Source organism: Loxodonta africana, chromosome 1 (assembly GCF_030014295.1).
Source record: "Loxodonta africana isolate mLoxAfr1 chromosome 1, mLoxAfr1.hap2, whole genome shotgun sequence".
NCBI classification, from domain to species: Eukaryota; Metazoa; Chordata; class Mammalia; order Proboscidea; family Elephantidae; genus Loxodonta; species Loxodonta africana.
Genome location: NC_087342.1, coordinates 108,401,763 through 108,421,436, shown reverse-complemented (window position 1 = coordinate 108,421,436; position 19,674 = coordinate 108,401,763). Strand labels below are relative to the sequence as shown.

The window sequence follows — 19,674 nt, the reverse complement described above, 5'->3', positions numbered from 1 at the left end:
GGAAATATAAGATGACACATAAGCCTTTTAATCTTTGAGATGCCCCAGACCCACTGTTTCCCAGGACTGGTTTCTAAAATGATTTTCAGATCATTAGGAGAGAGGCTGTTCGCTGGACTGCTTACTGTTAACTTGATAATCTAGGTAGCAGTGTTTGCTTGAATCAGACAAGCCAGCATTGTTGGAGCTCTTGCCTAGGTAGACTTGCCATTACTATTTACCACCCATTTCCAGAAAAAAAAAAAAATTTTTTTTTTTTTTCTTGAAGACCTGTAGGACCCGCTCTCACTCACTGAATAAGGGCTTCCCCTACCTCCTCCCTTGCCTTTTCAGACTGTTTCTACATCCCGTAAACATAAACATGTGGCTCTTCAACCGCATCTGTAGATAATAACTTCAGGGGGCTTCCTGTTTACATGGTAATACCCATTTCCCAGCCAAATAAACTCTGCGACAGAGAGCTGAGGTGTTTATTAGGCCAGTCTCGGCTGGGATTGAGTTAACAGGAAACACCCACTCTCGCAGAAATGTCCAATGATTAAATATTTGGGGGGCAGGGAACACAAGAGGTCAAAAGACCTGGTGAAATTGCTTCCTTCTTCCGCCTGTCAGTTCCAGTGAGAAACATAAGCAGTCATGACAAATACGGCCAAGCAAAGCCCCACAGCTGTGCTGTTCACTGGATGCATGACCCAGGGGGAAGAAGTACAGATGGGAAAGCTAGGAGCCTCCCTCACAACACATCCAAGCCTCGGTGCCCCAGTAGGTGAAGAGATGAAAAGGTCCACAGACATCCATCTCTAAGAAGCTCTCAGTCTTCTGCCTGGCTCTGTCAGTGAAGCCTGATAGAAAAATTTAGAGCCTTTAGCCCTGTGGTTCTCAATCAGGGGTGATTTTGCCTCAGAAGGGACATTTGGCAATGTCTGGAGATATTTTTGGTTGTCACAACTAGGGACGTGTTACTGGTATCTAGTGGGTAGAGACTAGGGATGGTGTTAAATGTCCAACAACCACACAGGACAGCAACGCCCTACATACACACCAAAGAATGATCTGGCCTGAAATGTCAATAGCACCGAAGTGTAGCTCAAAATCTTGCATAAACCAAGAAACGGAGACCTAGGGAAGTAAATGACTCACCCCAAACCACACTGCTGGACAAAACCAGAGAGGAAAAGAAAGACACGGTGCCCACCGGCTGTGTGAATACCTTTTTGGAAAAGCTGTGCAGATGTTTAGTTTAAATAAATAAACACCCTCAAACAGTTGCAAACAAGTTCCCTGTTCTAACCTTGCTCAGGTGCTTTTAGGATGTCCCCTGTTAGAAATTAGCTGTTCCCAAGGTTTCTCAGAAAACAGCGCCAGAGGGTGAAGAACAAGCAGATCCTTTTAAAGGAGGCCTCTAACTCTCAGTGTGATGTGGGTTAACGTGGCCAGTGCCAGAGCTTCTCTGTACCACAGTTTCCTGGGTCCCTCTTTTAGAACTGTGGTAAGCCAAAGAGTACAGAAAGTACAGGACAGAAAGAAAGCAATCACTCTAGCCCTAGGCCCTCAACCTTATAGAAGGGGAGGGACTCACCAAAAATAAACAATGGCCCAGAAAAAAAAAAAAATCTCTATAGTTGTGTTCACTAGTAGAATTTTTCTGAGGCTGGAGCCTTGGACAGAAGTTCACTTTTACTCGTCCTTGGGCTTTGGTTGACTTTCTTTTTAAGAACCCCAAAGAGATATGGAAAGGAAAATAGACTAGCCCCTACAGCTAGCTAGGCTGCCTGAGATCTTCTGACTATAGCCAGGGATTCATTTGTTCATTTGCCCATAGATTAGAGTCATAGAACTATTGAGGTGCCAACCATATACTCAGATTGGTCCCAGAGCTGCAATAAGGGGTTTTACCCAAGGATGGAGAGAGTCCTCTTTCCTTCAGACACAGGCTGATGAGGAACTGAGTTCACTGCTAGATTCTTCTCCCACCCTTCTCTAGGAGTAGGACGAAACAAGAAGACAGCTCTCACCAAGATTTTTTTCTCTTGCCAGTAACATAGGCTCTCTGGTTTCATCAGCCCTCACAAGTCCTAAGACCGATAAGTGCCCAGGTGTAGGCAGAAATAGACATCACACTAGAGAAGAAGCCGTGGATGAGAAAAGACCCAGCGTACACACATAACAAAACCAAAAAAGCCATTTTATTGAAAATTAAATTCAAACTTCAAATTCATATTACAATCATGAGAAAAATGCCAAATAATTCAATTTACAGTTGCAACATAAAATACAAATAGTCCCTTTGAAGTTCAGAGTAAACTCATCCACAATCACGATCTGTGGCACAAAGCAGAATTTGTACAATATGTGCATGGAAAGCAAATCTTGGGCAACAGCAATTGGAAAAAATAAAATAAAAATAAAAAGCTTATATTTACACAAAATGCTACAAATATTTTTGTTCCACAGAAATCTAAGAATGGTAAAGCATATCCAAAAAACATTGAGTTTTATTCAAAATACCTAAAAAAAAATTATTGTGTTACGGTTTTTGGCTGATATATTTTAAAGTACTGCATTAAAAAAGCAAACAGTTATTTGTAAACATGAAGTAAACAGACATCTAAAAGTTCTCACATAGAAAAGATTTTTAAATGCATTATCGTTTCAAGAACAACAAATTCAAGGTTTGGAAGAGTTGTCTTTTATTTGTTTATTTTCTTTATTATTGTTCTTTTGGCATATCGTAGGCATACTTATTGTTTTTGCTAATGCTTTGTGTTTTCATATATTAACCTAGATTCTGAGTCAGTCCCTTTTCTCAGAATGGAGGGAACTCTTTAAGCCAGCACACACCTCTCCTCCCCTCTGAATTTGCCATGGATGGTCCCTCATGGTGTGGATTTCTCTGCTCAATTTTATAAGGGCCCTGGTGGGGTGAGACAGTCTAAAGAGGAAACAAGAGTTCATCTATTTAATCTCTTGATTCCAGACTGGATGTTATTCTACTAATTTCAAACCAAAGCTGTGGTACTTTTCTGGAACCCTAACTTAAGTTAAAATGGGTGAGACAGCTGAAACAGCTAGCCATGTGGTCTCACTGGTCACTCTGTAAACTCCAGCAACACATGTGCTACATCAAGGACCATGCTATTTTAATTCCGAGGAAATAGAGTGTTGACTAGTATTTGGTTCCATTATAGTAGTATTTGTAGGATACACTACTTCAAACCATACGCATGACCCAGTGCAAATTAAGGTTCAGTTAAAAAAAAAAAAAGAAGAAGAAGAAAAATTTAACCCCCAGGCCAAAAAAAGGGCAGAATTTAATCTTTAAAAAAAAAAAAAAGTGAATTACTCCAGGGTGGTAGGAGTGGGGATAGAGGGAAGAAGTGCTTGAATTTTTCCAAAGGAAAAAAAAAATTTAAAGTGTTTCTGGGTTGCTGCCTGCAGCCACTATAATAACATTTCAACACAAAAGCATCCCTAAAACCACTTAGTATGTGTACTGTAAACTTAAAAAAGCCCTTTTAACTTAAAAAATAATGCACAAATATAGTACCATTTTTATTAAATACGGTGCAGCTGGCACTGGCGTTAACTTTTTATGTCAATTTATTAAAATTGAAATGTGTAACCAGACACTGGCTTTTTTAAGTGCTGCTGAAACAAACATACATATTTTACACTTAAAAATAAATGGACAGTGGCATGCTTCAAGCTACCACACACAAAAAATAAATAGTATCAATTCCTACTTCCATCTTAAGTAATAGAAAAGTGGCTTATCTATCTAAGCATACTTGGTATACGACCTTTAGAAGGCAAAGTTTTTTTTGTTTGTTTTGTTTTCCCCTCAATTTTCATTAGAAGATCATTGTTATTGTGTGCTGCTGAGTTGATTCCGACTCACAATGACCCTACAGGACAGAGAAGAGCTGTCCCATAGGGTTTCCTCGGCTGTAAATCTTCATGGAAGCAGGCTGCCACGTCTTTTCCTACAGAACAACAGGTGGGCTCAAACTGCCGACCTTTTGGTTAGCTGCCGAGCTCTTGACCATTGCCAAGCTCTTAACCGTTGTGCTACTAGGGCTCCTTTTATCAGAGGGAGTTGGGATGAATTCTAAGGGAGACTCCAAGGCAAGGAATGCAGGCCTGTCTGCACCACAAGCTGCCCTGCAGTGTTTGGCTGCCCACAATGGTGGGCTCAAGAATGACTAGAGAGTAAAAGGCTTCTGGAGATTGGAGGCAAATCTCTATATCCTTTTGGTTCTGGGGGGAAAAAAAACATAAAGCCAGTCGCCAGCGAGTCGATTCCAACTCATAGTGACCCTATGGGACAGAGTAGAACTGCCCCACAGTGTTTCCAAGGAGCAACTGGTGGATTTGAACTGCTGATCTTTTGGTTAGCAGCCAGGCTCTTAACCACTTTGCCAAAATGAAGGGACACTGACCCGTGGGGGAGAAGGACAGGGATTTGCCTGATGGTGTCATTAAATGAGCCTGGCTTAGATTAAGGACACTTGGGGATTTGCCATGTTGCTGCTAAGAGTAGTCAAAGTGCATCCCATAGGATGGCTGTGGCTCAAATTCAGACATGGTTGTAGACACCAAACTGCACATACCCTGGTCCTGCCGTCGCCTTCCATTCTGTGAAATACGAATGTCAAAGGCTGCACTGTCGGTCCCCACAGGCTTTGTGTTCTCTCAGATCAGCTACATGCTGGAGCCTGCTCCCAGAGGAAAGTGGCTCGATTCTGCTCCTTTAAATGCAAATTCTGTGGCAAGCTGCCAGTAGGGCTGTGGGTAAGGCAGATTTGGGTTCCCTGATTTACTATTTTAAGGAGTCCTGGTGGCGCAGTGGTTAAGCACTCAGCTGCTAACTGAAAGGTCCACAGTTCAAACTCACCAGCCGTTCGGCGGGAGAAAGATGTGGCGGTCTGCTTCCGTAGAGATTACAGCCTTAGAAACTCTATGGGGCAGTTCTCTGTCTTATAGGGTCACTCTGAGTTGGAATCAACTCGACAGCATGGGTTTTTATGGGATTTATTTTTTTTTTTTTACTATTTGGTAAGGCTGGTTGGTTAAGAATCCTGGTGCAACATTGCTTTCCCCTACTACGCATATCATGATTGAATCTTCATCCACGTGTGTGGCTTTAGGCTGACTATGTCCTCACTATGAAGCCTGGCTATTTAGAGTTCTGCTTAACTCTGAAACCACAGAACATTTTTCTAAAGTTCAATGATTCATTTGTGCTTGTTTTTTTCAATATGACAAGAGTCATAATTATTTGAAAGAAATTAGGAAACCATATCGTTCCAGCATTTCATGCTAATAAAGGGCAACATAAGTGATAAAGGGCTAAGAGTTGTTTCTTGAACTCCTAATTATTGCTTAAAAAGGCAAAGCTGTGTTGGAGGCAATCAAAGATATGAAAGAACGAAACATAACATTTCCTTCATACATCACAAAAACAAGCTACATCTAAAATATTTGGAGATGGAAGTATTTTTAAAAATCACATTGTGTCTGGATGAACTGAAATTGCTTAGCAATGTTTCAGATATGGCTCTAGCCCACTGAAGAAATTTGTTACTTATTAAAAAGCACTTTTAGAGACCGAAGTCAACATATCAATACACTAAGAAATGTTTCAAGGGTCCAAATGTCATTAAATAATTATAAATATATCTTTAAAGTTATATGACCATTCACGTTAGCAAGTTACCTCAGATTTTACACATATTCATAATTTAAAAATAAAAAGAAAACAAATAACACGCAGCCAAACGCAAACACTATCTATACCATTATGGCTACAATAAGGTATTGCCATTTTCAGGTTTGCATAAAAGGAGAAAGGGGGGCTGGGGGGGTGGGACTTCCTTTTGGTTAAATGGGAAAAGGGGGAGGAGAAGTACAAAATGTAAAATAAAATAATCTATCCTGATCAGTATTTTTGAAGTCACTTTTTCTTAGAGTAGAAAAAATACTGAACCAAACAGTTCCAATGAGTACCTGCAGCAAGTCTGAAAGCTAGTTGGGAACAGTTACTCTGAATGGATCGTACTGTAATGGAAGAGTCCGTTCTACTTCTTTTCCCTTTACGTGCACCTCGACTGGCTTTGTAAGCTGGTCTGCAGAGTGCACCGGTCCATACACAGCTGCAGCCATGAGGGTGTGTGGTTTCAAAGCACAGGGAGGAAGCGGCTTTGCTCTCCTTCCTCCTGAGCCTGGGGTCCACCTCTCTGAATTGCCTGAATCAGCAGGTTATGTATGATAATCGACCAAACAACAACGGCAACAAAAATACCTTTTCCTTTGTTTGCTCCTTTGTAACAGTTCATTTTAAATAGAAAACTCAACCTGAAACCTGATTATGATTGTCTCTCTTGGGCCTTTGGCTTCTCAATATCTACCCTCTTATGGTTGCAAGATCGCAACTAACTGAATGAAAAATCTTCTAAAAAATAGGCACTTTGTAGATAGCTAATCGATATACATATATATGCACTCTATATATGTATATATTGATACATTTGGGGTGTGGCTCCCAGATACCGCTGGGCCACGGCTGAAGAATTTCAGTATGGTCGCCAAACAGATTCATCCATTCTGCCACTAGAATTCAAAACAGTTGGGGAACTGCTGTGGCTTCCATCAGCGTCAACACCATCATTCTGGTTAGGCAAATTTGGGTTTAATAGCGTGCTGCCATTCGAGGTGGTGGTGCATGGCGGAAGCATTCTGGAAGGAGAGCGGTCTCCCCCCGGCACCATGGGGAACTGATAGGATCCCGACGAAGTGCCATAGTAGAGATATGGAGTGCTGCTGGTCTGGAAGGGTCCACTCTGGCTTTGGGAAGAGCCGGGGTAGGGTGGTGGCAGGTAGGTGTGGTAGTGAGTGGTGGCGGACATACCGAGGGACATGCCTGAGGTGACTGGCGGGGTGTAAGTAAAGGTGGCTGGATAGTGCATTCGTGGGTTGGAGAAGCGGCTCTCAGTGAGGGATGAAATGCTTGGGAACTGCCTGGGGTCTGAAAAAGGGCCCAGTTCTGAAGCACCTAAAAATTACAACAGAAGATGGGGGAAAAATCTGTAAATATCAATTAAAATAATGATAGAATTTTTTTTTACAAGAAAAAAGAAAACTTAAGCTTTCCCAAAAAGGACCAGCAAGTCACAAACAGACCTTTAAATGCACCAGTCACTTTACAGTCTTTCAGTACTTATCCTTAAGTTCTTCACCCCCAGAGAATCCCAAAAGGGTTTAAAAACCCATACGTGTGCTAGGTCATATGTGTAAACCAACCCAACACTCACCAGGCTTTAAAAACTGAATCATCATTGAGTTTTTTTTCCCCTTTTTGTTTCTCATTGCACTTCAAATATTTGAAGTGACATTTTTACAAAGCAGACAAGTTTATTTTTCTCAATCCAATATAAAGAAACCCCCAAATGATCAGTTTTGTTATTGGTACTCTTGGCAGGGCCCCATCATCAATGAAGGAACATCAAAAGGAGACCTTAATGTGTGCCTGTCACCCCTCTCAACCGGTAAAATAATTTACAATCTTGTTGCAGTCTTCATTTTAGTAATATTGAAATCAAACCAGATTTCAATGTAATCTGGAACTATCTTACTTATCTGGGGTATGTAGGGAGAGTCTAGCCCCCAGAAATTCTGCCGAGGGTCATAAGCTAAATAAATAGGGTTTGAACGTGGGGAGAGGAGAAGGCCTTAATGCCTTTTAGGAATCATTCAATTTCAAGTCTTAACAAGAGACAACCTAATTTAGGCCAGGTGCAGAGAGTAGCTTTTGTGAAAGGCTAACTACCTGCAAAGGGGTATAAGCCAATGCACCTCATACCCATCCTATAGAATTAGCTTCAGGTGAATTTGAACCAGTAACTTAGAAGCAAAGATGGCTCTCCCTAAATGCGAAATCCTTTAACTCCTATAGTTAACAGTATGCCTCCTTAATAGATATCTTTGCTGTCTGACTTACAAAACCACAGTTATATAAACCATGTCACATAAAAATCTGTTTTCTGAAACGCCTGAAAAACTTAAAGTTGTGATCTTTAAAGATGGAGTGAACTATCATTTTCTAGAATTGACAGCATTGATATAAGCCCCTTTATATTACTGACACTGTTCCTGTTAAGATTTTAACTGTTTCTAAAATCTTCCAATTCTTCAGTTCTCATATATTTGCTTTTCCTATAGCTTTTGGCCAGAAGGGAAAGCACTTCGTAATTTTCAAAGGCCTGAGTGAATAGGTACTTCTTCAGCCCCATTTTTATTCAGCCCTTGTGTTTGGATGCTACAGTATTTCTTATTAAAGGGATAATCCTAATACTTTCCTTTAATGGTGCTGATTCAGGGTTGCTAACGTTTGTTAAAATGCAAACACTGCCTGTGATCTTCACAAAACGCTAGGGGTAAGTGCCATTATGTGCATTTGCAACAAAATGTGACTAAAAGCAATGTGTAGTTAACAAAACCTTCTCTCAGACATGGAGTAGTACCAATCAGGCAGCCCAGCCCAGCCCAGCCCTGCCCAGCCCAGCAATTGTTAAAAGTCTCACCTGCCTGGCTCTTCTTACTGAGAGTGGAAGGCCAGAGGCAGAAGTCAGAGGTGGCAGTGTCATCATCTGTAAAATGAGGGGGATGAGCTCTAAGTTCCCTTCCAGCTCTAGTGTTCTATGACCATGAATTCCAAGACAGAAGGAGAAGCAACAGCCTTGGGGAAGGGGTAGACAGAGACGTTCCCATCCCTCCTAAGAACTTTCCCAGAATCCACAGGCCCACAAGCAGAGGGTGAAAAGCTGGTGAGCAGCTTTTAATATCAGAAGCAAACACTCTGAAGATGACAAACCAAAACTAGCATAGCTCAGGCAGTAATTCTGCTTTTTATAAATTCTTCCATCCTCCACTTGCCTCTACAGCTCCTCCCAAATACAAAAACCCGAGAAGCTCAAGTTTAAAAATGTCGAAAGTATTTCTGGAGCCATGGAGGCTGGATGAACCCTCGAAAACCACTGTCCTAAGACAACAGTCTTCTTAAAACCAAACAATAGTTTAGCTCTGCTAGTGAAGAATGTCTGCCTTGAACATTACACTCTTTTAAGACCTAACTATGTGGGACCAAGGGAAACCCTGGTGGCATAGTGGCTAAGAGCTACGGCTGCTAACCAAAAGGTCAGCAGTTCGAATCCACCAGGTGCTCTTTGGAAGCTCTGTGGGGCAGTTCTACCCTGTCCTATAGGGTCACTATGAGTCAAAATCAACTCAACAGCAACGGGATGTGGAATCAAATAGACAACGGCAACTGGAAAGATTAGATAGGCACCTTAGGGGACAGTGAGTTTATGTTAATGGGGAAGGAACAACTCAGAAAAGGATGAGAATGGTTGCACAACTTGAAGAATGTAATCAGCATTACTGAATTATACATGTAGAAACTATTGAACTGACGTACGTTTTGCTGTGTACGTTCTCAACAAGAATAAAAATAAATTATTTTAAAAAACAAAATAAAATAAATGTATAACCCTTTACCCCTCCCCCCTCAAAAAAAAAGGTAGGAAGTGATTAGGACTGAATAGAAAGGGGAGCTGATGAGATTTAACGTCTTGCCCACGCCATGTTTGTGCATGGCCTTACACGATACTGGCACTAAACACAAGCCACAGATGTTCCTCAGCCAGCCTGTACATTGCAGAGTGTCTAGGTGAACTTGAGTTGGCAGAGCTAATAGTTATAGGCAGGCTACTTCTCTATGTATTAAGTTCAATGCTCAGATCATGTGAAAGAAACCAGACTAACATGAGCAATTTAGAACGGAAAGAAGTCACACTTAAAACGTCAACGTCTGCCCCCCACAGATGCAGAGTTCACACGGATAGGCATGCTAATGGAAAAAACCCCTCATGTGTATTTGTACTTAATATATACCCTAGTAATAATTAAAATTCCATCTGGTTTCACTTATTTTGATGCAGAAACCTCATTAAAACCCTTAATGTGGGGCCCTGCCAGTAAACTCTAATATGCTTTTGAATTTATTCCCCCAAACCTTCTTCCCTATTTTACCTGATATATTTTGCTGATGTTTTTATTACCCGTAACATGCCAGGATCGCTGTACCTTTTTGGTTTATAGGTGCTTGCTAATGCAAATTGACATTCACTTTTCAATTAATGAGCTCTGGTTGTGGTTTATAGAAAACAATGTAACAAATTTCTGCTAGGTTTACAGTATTTTGACCAATCACCCCTAGTCATTTGAGACTGTAATGTCTTGAGCAAAGAGCTAATGTAGAGTCTAAAGGGATTATGGAGTAAATTTTTATAACTTATAAACAATACAATTGTCTGGAATTTGCAGAGTCATTTTAAGTTACCAAGAAATGTTTCTGAAACATGCTGCAAAGTGTTCTGTGTGAAGAAATATTAAAGCTTACTATATGTAGTACAGAAACCCTGGTGACATAGTGGTTAAGGGCTAAAGCTGCTAACCAAAAGGTCAGCTGTTCGAATTCACCAGGTGCTCCTTGGAAACCATATGGGGGCAGTTCTACTCTGTCCTATAGGGCCACTATGAGTTGGAATTGACTTGACGGCAATGGGTTATACGTAGTACCAGAGCCCTGGTAGCAAAGTGGTTAAGAGCTTGGCTGCTAAAGATTGGCAGTTGGAATCCACCAGCTGCTCCTTGGAAATCCTATGGGGCAGTTCTACTCTGCCCTATAGCATCACCATGAGTCGAAATCAACTTGATGGCAACGAGTTTTATATGTAGTACAACATGACATCCTGTATATAACTACCCACGATAGGGAGGTAGGAGAATAGTAAGCTTAAAAAGAAAGAGTATAAACCCCTTCCTTGTAGCCTTCAACGTATTTATGACTGTTTCAGAAACAAATAACAGAATTAAATTTTCTTTCATCTCATAAGGTTGTGTTTATACTTCCAATAGCTGTTTCTTACATAAACTCAGGTTTCTTTTTAGACCCCCTTCTTGGGTTATTTTGGCATTGTGTCCTAAACTATTCATACCTTGTGTCAGTAACCACATTAAAGCCACAAACCTAAAAAAATGTATATATAACTGGGTATTACATAAACTGAACTAAAAAACAAAAGTAAAGAAAATGTAAATTCTACTTATTAAAAGAGTTCACAAGATGAAAGCCTATTGAGTTCTAAAAGTGCTATTACCCAGATCTAATTTTATAAACATTAAACCAAAGCTCAGCAACTGCCCCAGTCCCTTACAGCCTCAGAGCCCCCCAGAGTCCGTTTGAAATTCCTCACTTTGGCTTTATAGCCTACTGATTAATAAAACCATAGATGGCTAGGAGACCTTTCGAAAATAACAGGAAACAACCTTTACAAATCCATTCTTTTTGTTGTTATCCATGTATCCTTTTCATGTACAAAATATATTACTCTTTGCTAAGCAATGGAAGTTGGCTCAGAAGCTGAGGATGCTACAGTCAACACTAAATCATCTAGTTTCAAGAGTCTCAAAATGGTGTGTGCCTACATTCAGTGGTACCGGGAGGGACTGCCAGCAGTTACTTGATGCCCAAGATAAACATGTTGCATCTTCCTGGTGGAATGGCTTTACTCAATTTGAGGAAAAGAGTACACAGATGCTGGGAGTTGGAATGGACGAGGCAGCAACTGTTATCTCTTTCTGGTACAGTAAACATGAATATGACATATGGAATGGAATATACCACTTAGGTTAATTTTTACAAGCAAAAAACAAAAAATTGCTTCAACAAAATTCTGCACTTGTGAAGCTTTAGGGTATACCTCTAGGTCCCCGAAGGTACCGTACCATTTATACTTCTCTGCTAGATGGGGTACTCTGATGGAAAACTCCAGCCCCTAATTTACTGCTCAGATAGTTCTAGTCTAACCCCCATTTCACAAACAGGGAAGCTGAAGTCCAGAGAAGGTAAGTCATTTACTTAAAATTACAAAATCACACAAGCAGAGCCATGACAAGACAGGCCTCTTTGACTTCTCACAAAAGATATGCAATTTTAGTTACCCTTAAAGAATTTGGTAGACATGGTCACTATATCGCCACCAGGGTTTCCATACACAACATATAGATATTAAATGACATATATAGATAGAGATATAGAATCTGTTATCTTAGAAGTCCAATTGCCTAAATAAAAAAATATTTAAGTTGGCTCTTCAGGTGCCTAAGTGTTGCCCCATGAGAGTTACTATCTTTGGGATACTATTTACAACTTTTTTCATCATCATTGCTGATCTAACTCTACTAAATAGTAGACAATTAGTTTAGTTGCTCAGGGCATAATGTGAATGAAACCAAGGTCAGAGGTTTGATTCCCTTAAGACCTGCTGGTTTCCTACAGATGTACTTTGGTCCAAAGCCGCTGTCTGCACCTCTGGCCACACAGCTTGCAAACAAACGAACGTAGCTGTCATAAAGGAGCTGCAAAATCTTGCTCACTGAAACAGCAACGGTGGTGGTGGCAGGAGCATTGGCAGTAGCAGTTTTTCACAATCCAACATACATGGGGAAGAGTATATTACTAAAATGCTCATGAAGCTTAAAGAAAAATAAAATCAACATTAAAAGTAAAAAAAAAAAAAAACAAACTTCTTGCCCTTGCCCACAAAGACTATGAGGAAAAATAAAATAGTCTCTTTACCCAACCAGGTGGAAAGGAGTGAAACCAAGATAAGGGAGAATAACAGAGAACCTCTGCTCTCCTTTACCACGGCCGGTAATCCCCCACTCAGCCTCTTTTCCACCTGTTTTCTAATGTTAGTTGTCTTGGGTCATGGTGGGCTCCAAACTAGGGAGTGAGCTCTTGAGGGCAGAGACGTAATACTTGTCTGTCTCCTCTCCGATGCTTAGTAACAATAATACTTGACACTTCTAGGAGTCTACCAAGAACTTGAAGACACATTTTCTCATTCAGGTAGGTCCTTAATAAATCATGGCTGATTCAAAATGGGCAAGGAGATCTCTAGAATGAAAAGACACAGGAGTTTGGGACAAATGACAGACTGGGTTATTGGGGGCTGTCAGCTGGGAAACCCTACACCCATGCATCATCCCCACTAAGCAGCAGAATTTACACATCCCAGCTGAGGAGACAAGTAGGGGCAGAAGGAAGGAAAGGTGCCATTTACGCAGACCACACACATGCTGACATATTCAGAGGCCTCTGCCCTTCCTATGTGTTTCACGTATGAGCATAAATGTACAGAATGAAAAGCCGTCATACTTCCCAGCCATTGGGGTGGTAACTTCAAAGCTTCATTGGGGCTTTTTAAGTGGTAGGAGTTACTGCTTCTGCAAATCTAAATAAAGCCCAAGTACTCTTTAGTAACTCTCTCGCAGAATTCATTCTATTGGGACATATAATACCTAAGACCTATGCAGAGCTGCTCTCGTTAGGCATCTAAGAATCTTCTTCCCCTTCTATAACATTTTGGTGGCCCCCTCCCCAACTACTCTATTATATAATTTCCTATTTTCCTCCTGTTCCAATAGCGTTATTTTCCATATAGCTCTTTTTCGCCCTTAGTCACTACTTGACTGAATTATTAGCTGTTTCTTAGTCTGTTCTCTCCAAATGTAGAGTAAGCTTTGGATGGTAAAAGTCATGATTTATTATCCTCTCATATCCCTCTCAGAATCTAGTAATAGTACCTCTCAGCTTAAAATGGAAAAAAAAAAAAAAAAAGTCCTGTGGGTATATGGATGGCTAAAGGATGAATGAATTAATGAGTCTGAGGGGCAGGAAATCTATCTGCACAATAACTGGAACATTTTTGACACATTAAAAAAGAAACAGATACTAAAAAAGCATTAAGCAGTGCTGACATCAAACCTAATATGTAACTCAAATAACATTCCACACCTATAAAACCCTGTAAAGCTCTCTTTAAAGAGTAACATTTGAAGCTCCTCCCAGCATCATCGCATCACTTGACCTCACACTGTGGACAGTGGCCCACAGACAGCAGTTGCCACCAAAGCAGATGCCTCCGATTTGCCAGTGTGATAGTCCCCCTTCTTTCCTAGCAGCTATCCTGCCTCTGAGCCAATATCTGTGTGTGGGTCCACACCTGGGAGTCTTGGGGAGAAGAGCTGAAGAGGAAAGAGAGCCAGTCTGAGGGAAGGTTAGCACACTTGTGTTCCCTCATCATCCTGGTTAATCACTGTCACTGAGGTGACAACATTATTTGCGTTGAGTAGTAAAGGTAATGAAGGAGCCCTGGTGGCATAACAGTCTAGTGTTCACTGCTCCCTGAAAGGTCGGTAATTTGGACCCATCTGGTGGCTCCACAAGAGACAGACCTGACAATCTGCTCCCATATAGATTATAGCTAAGAAAGCCCTATGGTGCAGTTATGCTCTGTCATGGGGTCGCTGGGAGTCCGAATAGACTCAACGGCACCTAACAACAACAGTAACGATAACAGAGGGTAAAACCCGCATCCTGTCTGAATTTCTAGATTAGTACATAGAGTTACTATGTCAGAGTCATCAAAGCTCATAGATGACCTTTATGGATAAAGAAATGGAGCCTGGAGACACAGTGTATCTGAGTGGCAACACAAGGTTACCATGTGGTTAGCAGGAAGCTGTTGGCACATTTTGGGTCCTCCGCCCTACTTTTCCAATGTCATTTCCCACAACTCCTCAGAATGAACCTTCTGCCTTGTGGTATGACATATACCCAGGCTCATCACTGGAGCTTTGCTACACTCTCCCCAGCGCTGGCAGCGAAAGTAAGCCCTGTCTTTAAAGCTCACCGCTACACAAGGACTTTACAGGTGTTCAGATCCTTATCATAATCTTGTTACCATACAAGTCTTGGTCATTTATCTATATAAATTTCACTACCGCATGCATTTTAAAGTATAATTGGTTATCATAAATGGTTTTGGAAACCCTGGTGGTGTAGTGGTTAAGAGCTACGGCTACTAACCAAAAGATCAGCAGTCCAAATCCACCAGTGGGTTTTGGCTTTAGTTGGAAAATGAAAATATGTACCTAAAACCAATTATAAAAACCAAACACGTGGCCGTCGAGTCAACTGCGACTCATAGCGACCCTCAGCGACCCTCTAGGACAGAGTAGGACTGCCCCATAGGGTTTCCAAGGCTGTAAATCTTTACAGAAGCAGACTGCCACATCTTTCTCCCACTGAGCAGCTGGTGGGTTGGAACCGCAGACCTTTCAGTTAGCAGCCGAGCACTTTAACCACTGCACTACCAGGGCTTCTTCCAACTAAAGAGAAAGCAAATTAAGAATAAGAACCACATATCCTTCTTTTGGATCCTACCTAGTACACAGTACGGCGCTGAGAAAAGTTAGGCTGCTTAATGAAAATTTGTTAAGCAGATGAATTACTAGGATAATCTCAAGCAGGCAACATGACAGAAGCAAAAAGATTCTATAAACATTATCCAAAAATCAACTGTAGACTATATGTAGAATATTACCTTGCATTTTCCACACTGAGGTTTTAAGAGGTTTTATGTCAGTTTTCTTATTCGCCCCAAGTCTCTTTCCTCACATTAACACAGTCAATTTATCTATCGATAAATTAATTTTCCTTTAATTTCATGAAATAATAATCGGAAAAATATGCCATACATGGAGGAAATGTAACGGATCACACTGATAGGCAATGAAATGGAGAAGAAACCAGCAAAATGAGAACTTTTAATCAATTTTTTTTTTTAAGATAATGAAGGGTCAGACTAGCAAACTCCATTGCTTTGCAAACGAGAGGAAAAGTGCCTCAACTATCCAGTATAAATATTTGTTTTCCGTGTTGTAATGAATTGTACTTTTCCACTGCACGCTCACTAATTCTGAAAAACCAGCTGATCCTACAGCTAAGAAAGTATGCTATGCTGAAGGAACAAAAAGCGGGGGGAGGAACCTGGCAATTTTTAGAACTCTAGCCATTCCTTAAACCCACCCTATTTTTGAGGATACTGTTGGAATAACAGAGTTCCTTTTTGTGAAGGGGAAGGGGATAGGAGCTAGAAGTGTGAGTGTGTGCGCGTGTGTGTGCACACAGGGAGGGAGAGTAAGAGAGGAAGGAGCCAAGGGGGGCGGGAGTTAAAAAAAGAGAGATCTTCTTGCTAGGCCTTGATGAAGAACTTTTTAAAAGCTAGGAAGGGTGGATAGTCTTTGAAACCAGATCTGCTGCAGGAAGGAGGCCAGCACCCAGGACACCGTGTCTTACAGAAGGGGCCACCCACGGTGCCGGTGCCGTAGCAGTCATATGACTGCTCTGTCACATCCTGAAGCCATTTCCAGCCCATGCACACATCTTTGCTCCCATTTAGAGAGGATGGGATATATTGGGAACACACATATGGAAACACTTTCTGAGAATCAGTTTCCATGAAATTCATAATGAGCCAAGTGGCTTCAGATGTGGTTGCGTTCCTCCGATTAGCCAGAGGGGGGAAAAAAAAGGAAAAAAGGAGGGAAAAAAAGGGGGGGACAAATTCACCCTTTCAGACCTTATTTCAGTTTCAGAAAAATTAAAAACCACTAATAACTTATGGCTACCAAAACATGGAGGCACAATTAAGAGAGGAGGAACTAGGAAAAAGAGGGAGAGGAGTTTAAAGGCGATATGGTCTTTCCCTCCTAAAAATAACAGTTTTAACATCAGTAATCTTGCCATAAATCAGGAGGAGGCTTTCCTGTGATGGCATCTGCCTAGAGTGGCATAATTAATTTTCTGACATCCCGGCAGAATGCAGTGCGCAGGCGTGTGGGGGAGGGAGGAGGAGGAAGCAGAGGCTAGAAGACCAGCTCTTATTTGATAACATATGTGGTCAATTAAGATTATTTTAAAAATTGCAACTAAATGATAAATTGTTCCTAAGTAAATCTTTCAAAAAAAGCCTGAATTCAGAGGAGACAGCCTGGTATTTTCCTATGACCTGTGCAAGTGGTAACTTGTACTATATTAAAAGCAGAAATTTATGAACTGGTTGAGATGTTATGTATTAGACACCAAAGCCTAGCTGATAGGAAGGCATGAAATACAAGAGGGGGACAAATGTGGGACGGCGGGGGAGGGGGGGAGTTTAAAGAGGGAAATTTAACTGAACTAGTTACTTAAAATATTTTTATATTAAAACAAAGAGGCATATTACGGAATAAGATGGAGGATTCATATGACTTTTAACATAAAACAAGTGACTTGAAAATATTCTCCTTGGTGGGGCAGGGCAAAGGAGGGGATTGGGGTTGTTTGGATTTATACCAAAAGATTGGGGAAAGCGGGGGTAGTGAAGAAACCCTTGAGTTTCCTCTGCTCTTTGGGGTGCTCCAGTGGAAAAATCTGAGTAGCATTTCTCTCAAGCTTGGTAGCAAGCCTAAACCCATTGTGTGGAATGCTCCAACTTCAAGTTGCCTGATGATGGGCTAGGAACCAGAATTGGCTATTGCTTCACGGAACAGTCTTTGCTTTTCCCCAGCCCTAAGAATCCTGTATGTGTTTTAATGTTCACAGTATCCTGTGGTGTTAGCAAAGATTTGCCGAAAGACTGGCTAATCAAACAACTGAGATGAGTTGGCTCAGATCTACATAGCTCTGTGATGACAATGCCACTGACCCCACTTTATGGATAAGGCACTTCAGCTCAAAAAAGTTAAGTGATTTCTTTGTGGTTATAGACCAGTAACCGGTGGCTGGGACCTGGCCCCAGATCTGTGGGCTCTGCTGCCTTAGTCTCCTCTAAGGTACAGGGACTCTGTGTCATTTTGATGGGAATTCTAACAGACTGGTCATGGCTACGTGAAGGGCAATGATGAGAAGAGGCTCTGATCAATTGTCAAAGACAGACCTGGGACTGGATATGGGGATGGGATGTGAAATGTGTGCCACTTATCTGTCAGCTTGAACTAGGCCCAGAGTTCTGATATTGTCTTTATCATTGACGTACTCAGAGTGATCTCAAGCAAATCACATTTTATATTTCTCAGGTTATCTCAGTGGACAAGACTCGTGTAAGTGGGAACTGGCAAAAGTACACAGTGAATGGAAAACTGTCTCAATCCCAAAAGGGCTTTCATTCTTATTGGAACCATTTGAACTAGTAGGGCCAGAGAAGAAGAAAACTGAGAAGACTGGTCCCAGCTAGAAAGTAACTGAGTTGAGAATCAGAATTCTGGAACTCCTGATTAGCCCCACATACTCAGCTCCCGGCCCAACCAAACTCTTCTGTAGAAAGCCACGTCTAAGAAGACAGATATCTACTCCAGTAGGAAGAAGAGGTCTGTAAAAGTGAATGATCACCACAGAGACCACAGTCCGCCACCCTTGAATGCACCGCTGTGTTTTCAGATAAAGCTTGAATTCTCTGCTTCTTAAAGGAGGAATAGATCTGTTCCTCTAAATCTTAAACCAATCCAGTTGCAAATAACCTCATAACCTAGTCTAGCGCTGATTCAGAAGAGAGGCCCAGGGAAAGCAAGGGTCGGCTCCAGGCAGCAGCTGCCCCTGAGGCAGTATCACTCAAAATCAGACAAGCCTGGGTCACAGTTTTTTTCCCAAATACAATTCCCTTGAGATAGTCCTAAAAGACCTAGAGTCCTGGTATGGTCCAGGAGTCCTGGGGCCATCCTGGGCCTTAAACCGTGTGACTTAAACTGCCCAGTGCCCCCAGACCCAGAACTTGAACCAAACTACCAAAGTGCCATTTAGTCTCTGTAAGTCGACTCTAAGAGGTACAGCTACCCAGGCCAAAGAGAATCCATATTAATCTAGGATCAAAGCTGCAGGCTTTAGCCTCAAGCTGTACCCTGTCAGGACCTGTCCTCATCTTTGCCCTCTCTCCCTCTACAGTCAGATGCATCCACTTACCTGCTCCCCAGTGTAAGCCTAGATTGATCACGCCCTGGGATTGGTTCCTGCCCCAGAAAGAAATATGCAAGAGGCTTCCTGGTTGTGACAGAAGGCTGCCTTAGACTCAAGGTCTACTTTTGTTTGTGGCTTGTATCTTCTGACCAGATGGCTTATCTGGGTTCTTAATCAGGGGATTGAGATAGGGTAGGGGTGAGGCTACTACTGGCTGAGAGAATAATATAAACCAAAGCACCAAGGTGGGAAAATATAGAATTGTACAAAAAAGGGTCCAGTTAGATCAGAATGTAGAGTCTGATTTTCTGGTTCCTCATGATGTCTACCTGTTGTGTGACTTCATGTCATGCTCTTTACTCAGGTGTGTATACATTTCTATATTAGGCATACAAAAAATGTACTGGAGCAGCAATGTTGTCACAACTTACTTTTCCAGTCTTGTTTCTCATTTTACTTTTTTGTGAACTCTACATTCTGGTCCAATTGGACCCTTTTTGTACTATTCTACATTTTCTCACCTTCGTGCTCTAGTTTACATTATTCTCTCCGCCAGTAGTGTCCTTGCCCCTACCCTATCTCAGTCCCTTGAAATTCTGAGCAGCCTTCAAAATCTGCCTAACAATCCCCCCTCTGCTTCAAAGCTTTCTTCACATTTTCTTGCTTTTCCCTATAGTAACCTCTCCTTCCTCTGCACTTACTTCTTCATTCGCATCTCTTGTATAGGTGTACAGAGGGAGCACCTTATCATCTCTACCAGCTTATAAATTCCTTGA

The 19,674-nt window shown here is 41.5% G+C and overlaps 1 protein-coding gene across 9 annotated transcripts in view; it reads right to left on the bottom strand.

Annotated features, from left to right (window-relative positions):
* Nucleotides 1-19,674, bottom strand: part of RUNX2 (RUNX family transcription factor 2) — a 380,120-nt gene that overhangs the window by 239,110 nt on the left and 121,336 nt on the right. For 3 of the 9 annotated variants that reach the window (XM_064286808.1, XM_064286826.1, XM_064286818.1), the window contains 2 exons: nucleotides 8,580-8,645; nucleotides 2,169-7,051 (listed from right to left, as the gene is read on the bottom strand). The exons of 4 other annotated variants lie outside the window; for them this stretch is intronic. In XM_064286808.1, the coding sequence (XP_064142878.1) occupies nucleotides 6,573-7,051; nucleotides 8,580-8,645 (545 nt within the window). In that variant the 3' untranslated portion in view covers nucleotides 2,169-6,572. Of the gene's footprint in view, nucleotides 1-2,168; nucleotides 7,052-8,579; nucleotides 8,646-19,674 lie in introns of those variants that run through there. 2 more of the 9 variants (XM_064286813.1, XM_064286821.1) reach the window with 1 other exon arrangement.